This window comes from Patiria miniata, unplaced genomic scaffold (genome assembly GCF_015706575.1).
Source record: "Patiria miniata isolate m_02_andy unplaced genomic scaffold, ASM1570657v1 HiC_scaffold_3, whole genome shotgun sequence".
Taxonomy (NCBI): domain Eukaryota; kingdom Metazoa; phylum Echinodermata; class Asteroidea; order Valvatida; family Asterinidae; genus Patiria; species Patiria miniata.
The window spans coordinates 12,857,788-12,863,560 of record NW_024037069.1 but is presented as its reverse complement, the minus strand read 5'-3'; the positions used below and the strand labels follow the sequence as shown (position 1 = coordinate 12,863,560).

The 5,773-nt window shown below is 46.5% G+C and overlaps 1 protein-coding gene across 1 annotated transcript; it reads right to left on the bottom strand.

Moving 5' to 3' along the window:
- Positions 1–3,250: 3,250 nt before the first annotated feature.
- Positions 3,251–5,317, bottom strand: LOC119736482. The gene is made up of 2 exons (XM_038210499.1): positions 3,658–5,317; positions 3,251–3,384 (listed from the first exon to the last, which is right to left on the bottom strand). The coding sequence occupies exons 1-2, from the start codon at positions 5,315–5,317 to the stop codon at positions 3,251–3,253; spliced, it is 1,794 nt and encodes a 597-aa protein (XP_038066427.1).
- Between the last annotated feature and the right edge of the window lie 456 nt (positions 5,318–5,773).

Sequence of the window (5,773 nt, the reverse complement as noted above, 5' to 3'; positions counted from 1 at the left end):
GCACACACTTGGACAACATCCAAACAACTTTCCAATTTCAAGCTTTTGTTCTCGATCGAGCTGAAAAAAATGAAAACATCAAGCATCATTGATGCTATTTTAGACCAATGCTTTGTGCGAGATGAACGGCCAGATCGCGATGATTTAATCAGAATTATTACTGAAAACGAAAAGGAAAGTGTTTTTTTATTGGACGGTTTCGATGAACTTCCACACCATTTTCTTGAACCTTCGAATGATGACTACTGCGTGTATAATGTGTTGCACAAGCACGTCTTAAAACAAAGCCGCGTGTTAGTAGCAACGCGGCCTCAGAAGGTCGAAGATATAATCAAAGGTTATCCCGGGTCTTTGTGTGTTGAAATATCCGGATTCACAAAGGAAAACACAAAGCAATACATCTGTAAATATTTTAGAGATGAGGAGAGTAAGGGACGCAAATTAATTGAAATCATGAAGGCTACGGAAAGCCTTCGACAATTGGCGCGTCTTCCAGTTGTTTGTCACATAGTTTGCCACACTTTCCAATTGGGTGTGTCGCAATTGCCTGACCGATTAACGGAGCTGTGCCGAACATTCATGGAGGCTCTTGCTCGGCGCCGCTGCGGAGAAGATTGGAAGCAGCGTTTGGAGACTGCACTAAGAGTTCTGGGACGTATCGCGTTAGATGGGTTACTTGATAACCGCGAACTCGTATTGACGCAAAGAGAATTCGACGACTGCGCATTTGTCTTAAATGATGCATCCGTAGAAAGTGGTTTCATACAACAGGAACCTGTAGACGACTCGACGGTAAAAGTCACGTTCCTTTACAAGATGTTTCAGGAGTATTGTGCGGCATACTACTTTGCCAAATACTTGCATCAAGAATATATCACGGAGTTTCGTGGGAGGTTGCAGCAGATCAATCCAGACAATGTCTACGCAATGGAATATCTGCTTCGGTTTGCATCCGGCATATCATCGGGGTCTCCGGCTACTTGGCTCATCCTGGAGCACGTACAAAAACAACGTGCTGAGGGAAGATGGCGTGACGAGGTTAAACTGCAGAAACTGGTTCGCCTTTTGTTACTTGAGTCAGGTTCTGACAAAATGGCTGATAAGCTAGACCGACCAACTGACGTTGAATGTGATAGTCAGGAGGATCTGTTAGCCATGCGCTATTACTTGAAGTGTCTGCATCAGCCACTGGTAGAATTTGAGGAGTTTTCTGTCCACTGCAGATCGCACGAAGACTTGGCGGTGTTGACGGATATTACTGTTCATCTTCGTGACAACACTAGAGTAAGCCTCAGGTTTAGGGCCACCTGTAGATCGCATGAAGGCCTGGTACTGCTGAGGGAGATGCTACTGAGTGGTTACATCAGGCCAATCAGATTTGTGGCGGTGAAACCATTTAGAGTCACTTACATCATATCTGAACAAGCAAACGAAGAGATGCAGACCTTAGACGAAACACTTGAAGGGATGAATGAGGGACTTCGTGATCAAATAGATCTTGAACTGGAGATTAATGAGATGTCTCACTTTGATGATGAGTGTGAGTTAGCATCCCTGTCCCGTGTCTGCAATCAGATCGAGGACGTCACACTGCGTAACCGAACGTATGAAGACGTCATAAGACTAGCGAATGCATTGGATGGTTGTGATAAGTTGGGAGACGTAACTGTGTCCAACACCAACCTCCACGGGCGTCTTGTCGGGGTAGCTTCGCTTGTTCCCCGGTCCCTGTCTTCGTTGACATTAGACGGATGTGGACTGAATGATGATGACGTCCCAGACCTGATCAGCATCCTGCCTGCCGGGCACGGTTTGAGGCAGCTTCGTGTTTCCCGAAATGACTTCAGTTTGTCTGGAGTAAAGAGTCTGACTGATCATCTCCGGCGTCTGCCTCAACTACGGACGTTTTGGCCTGATTACAGTGGTCCAGATGCAGAGCATGTCAAGTTGGTGGTCGGGCAAAATCTTCCAAATGTAGCGGTCTTTTGATTGATATTTCGCCCTGCTCCTCAAAACTGCTCCTCATTTTATTCCATCGACCACCAACAACAAAGGCACAACTCACACTCCCCAATCTTCTGCCTTGCATTTTCCATACCCGTACCCCCCCCCCCCCACCAATGTATACATTTGTAACAACTTGTCAGCGCGTCTCGCTCTTTGACCCATGACCCCTGCCAGTGGGCCCCAGGTGCGCGGCCTATTATTAGCGCACGGGAATTAACAAAAGTTTAAACAACAAGCACCCCAAATAATCATTTCCCCACATTCTCCCCTACTATATCGATCTTTCCCCTGGAGATCGAACCCATTGTTCTGCAATCCCGGCTCAATTTGTGCTCACTCAAATTAAGCTCCAACGATCCAATTGGGATTAACAAACCATCCACATAAATTCTTTAGCCCTCCCTTTTTTTGTTAGCCTTAATTTATTTTGAAACCCGTGTGAATGATTATCACCCCTTTTACACAACAGCAATGTGGTTGTCAACCGAAATAAACATGGTATGATACTACTCCCTTAATAACCCCTTATTTTTTACAATGGTTAAGCAACTACAACTTTAACTTCTTTCAATCAAGACCAGCAAGCAGATCTTCACCATAAGCGAGCCTGGAAAAATCCAACAAGTCGCCGAAGGGTCTCCCTATACTGATGTTCCCCGTATTTATTCATGTGAACACCATCTAAGTTGTATCGTGGGTGCTTCAACCCCCTGTGGCTCCAGAGCCACCAACGATCCTCTAGGAATGTCCCCCCTTCGATCAACATGTTTAATTCTTCAGACCGACTGTTGAATGTTTCCAGGTCAATCTGATTGGGGCGTAGACCACCAGTACGAGGTAGAATTGGCAAGAAAACAATTGCTTCCGGTTTGATACCATACTTGCCAATCCCTTAATAAACCGACACAGCTTTTGATACACGACGCTGGCACAACACTCCCTGGAACAAAGTTCATTTGTCCCAAGATCAATTATTAACACTTATGGGTTCATCTCCCAAAGGCGATTATAGTAGAGATTACCTTTCGATTCGATACGGGAAAGGGACAGACCTCCCTCTCCAAAGCAGTGGACAGACACTGTGGTATTCTGAAACTCGATCTGAAGTACAAATCTCTTTCTGTTTTCTAGTCGTCTCACAAAGCTGTGCCCAAACAAGACGAATGCCATATTGCATATATAATGTACTAACGTAGATATACTAAAAAAACAATGCTTAACTAGTTAAAAATCACTCAATCGGCTAAACTACTTCGAATAGCACAGTACAGATATCATTTACTTCTTCAGGTGTCAGGATCTTTTTCTCCTGGAACTGGAAACCCCAAAACGTCCCGAAGATAAAGTCCTGACGACTTGGTCGGCAGCCTTGCCTATCTGGTGTAAGCAAAATGAATCAAATTCACACTTAAGTTTATACAACCTACACTTTAGGTTATAACCCAAAAAGTCAGGTGGCAACAAACGGCAAGGTTTTCCCTGTGAATACTGGATTCCCCGTGTCTTTTCAACAAGAAAAGCCTTAACCGTTGGTAAACCCCCAAACCTATTACTTTATTGAAGAACGGGGCAAGTGATAGGGATTGGTATGTACACCCCTGGTGTTCCGCTTTGACCTTCTGAGAGGTAACGTTACGTTAAGAGACTGACCGGGTGGCTCCACTACTTCGTCGGCGCCATCCCTCACCCCCTGTGCATCATCACACTGTCCTAAATCTAATCCCGATGTGAAATCATCATCTGACTCGGAACTACTTGTTGCACTACCATCTGGCAATTCAGAGAGATGCAATCTCAGGAGTTTACGATTCACCGTTCGTGCGGTTCCCCCGTGTGAAGGTCGTATGAGGTATACGTCCCCCTCTGGATTCACCCAGGTAACAATGAACGTGACATCGTGATATGCATTTTTCAACTTGTGCCTCCCCTTGAAGTCTAGCTTTCTCAACAGAACTCTTGCGCCAGGCTTGAACGACTCGCATATTTTCCCTCTTGAATCATGGATGGCTTTGTTACGCGCGGCCCGATTCTCTGTTCTCTCTCTAACTAGGTTCTCTGCGCGTTCGAGCAGTTTGGACTGCGACTTCACAAAATCTTGATCCCATGCAGAATCTGCACGCCCGAGAATTTGATCTAGTGGGATTAGCGGCTCACGTCCAAACATGAGCGTGTACGGGGCAATACCTGTAGTACTGTGTGGGGTGGCATTATACACGAACAAGAGATGGGCCAACATATCAGGCCACTTGTGCCGGCTGCGCTCATCCATCGACTTAATCAACCCAAAGAGGGTACGATTAAACCTTTCAGCCTGGGCATTTCCCTCCGGGTGGTAAGGAGTAGTGCGTGATTTTCTGATCCCACACAAGGTACATAACTCTTTGATAACACTGCCTTCAAAATTCCGCCCCTGGTCGCTGTGCAAGCGCGTTGGAATTCCAAACTTTGTGAACCAATGGTCGCGAAGAACGCGGGCCACCGTTACTGCATGTTGATCTCTGCATGGTATCGCCTGGGAGAATTTCGTGTACACGTCTGTCAGGACTAAAACATCCTCATACCCCCCACTTCCCTTGTCTACCTTGACAAAGTCGATTGCCAGAACCTCTAATGGCCGAAAAGCCATTAAATGTCTCATTGGAGCTCTTGGTTGAGGCTGAGCAACCTTAGCAGTTAAGCAACGCTGACAGTGAGCAATATGCCGTCGCACTGTTGCAGTCATACGCGGCCAGTAAACGCGTCTCCTAAGCAGCGAGCAAGTGCGGGCTACCCCCTGGTGCCTCCAACCATCGTGACAACCCTCAACCGCACGCGTTTGAAGAACTTGAGGCAAAAGTATCTGAAACACTTCACCGTGCAGTGGGTCCTGGACTTTTCTATGCCATAGCACGCCTTCGCGGACCACAAATCGTGGCCACTGCCAGAGCCAGAGCTTCAGATCTCGCGTACCGCATTTGCCATCTGATGCAACTTCGCCTGGCACTGCATTTTGCTCCCAGCGTTCCCACACAATTCCCAGGTCTGTGTCTTGCCTTTGCAACGCTGCGAGCTGCTCCGCCGACCACGAGGGGAACAACCCAGGAGGCCCACCACCAGACTGCGCTTCAGTTGCTGGCCGCGTAGGACTGATCCTATTTATCTCAGCACGTAATGGAACGGTACTCGTGTGAGAAACTTGCTGCATCACCCCCTCCACCTCGGAAGAAACATGCCCAGGATAGCGGCTCAGTGCATCGGCGCAGCGATTACTCAGACCAGACCGGAATTTCACTTCGAAGTCAAATGAGGCCAATTGGGCCACCCATCGCATCTCGCATGCACCTAGTTTGGCTGTGTTGATGTGAGCTAACGGATTGTTATCCGTTAGGACAGTGAACGGCACCCCCAACAGATGGTCCCGAAATTTGTCAACAACCGCCCACTTCAAGGCTAATAACTCCAACTTGAAGGAGCTATAATCCGGATATTTGGCCTCCGCTCCCCGCAATCCCCGTTATTTTAAAACAAATATCCGTTGAAGAATCCAGCGTCCAGGTCTACAACTTCTCATTTGCATTTCTTCATCTGACCTTGAATAATTGCTACCGTCATAATAATGAACCACACAGAGCTGTTCTTACAATAATGAACTTTTATGAAAAACAACTTTGCATAATATCAGCTATATTGGGAAAAAAAATGACAGAAATTAATATGTATCCCGCCTGAAAGAATAATCAATGAAAATAATAAGTTCCAACAGGAAGACTTTTCTTGAGTTGAATGT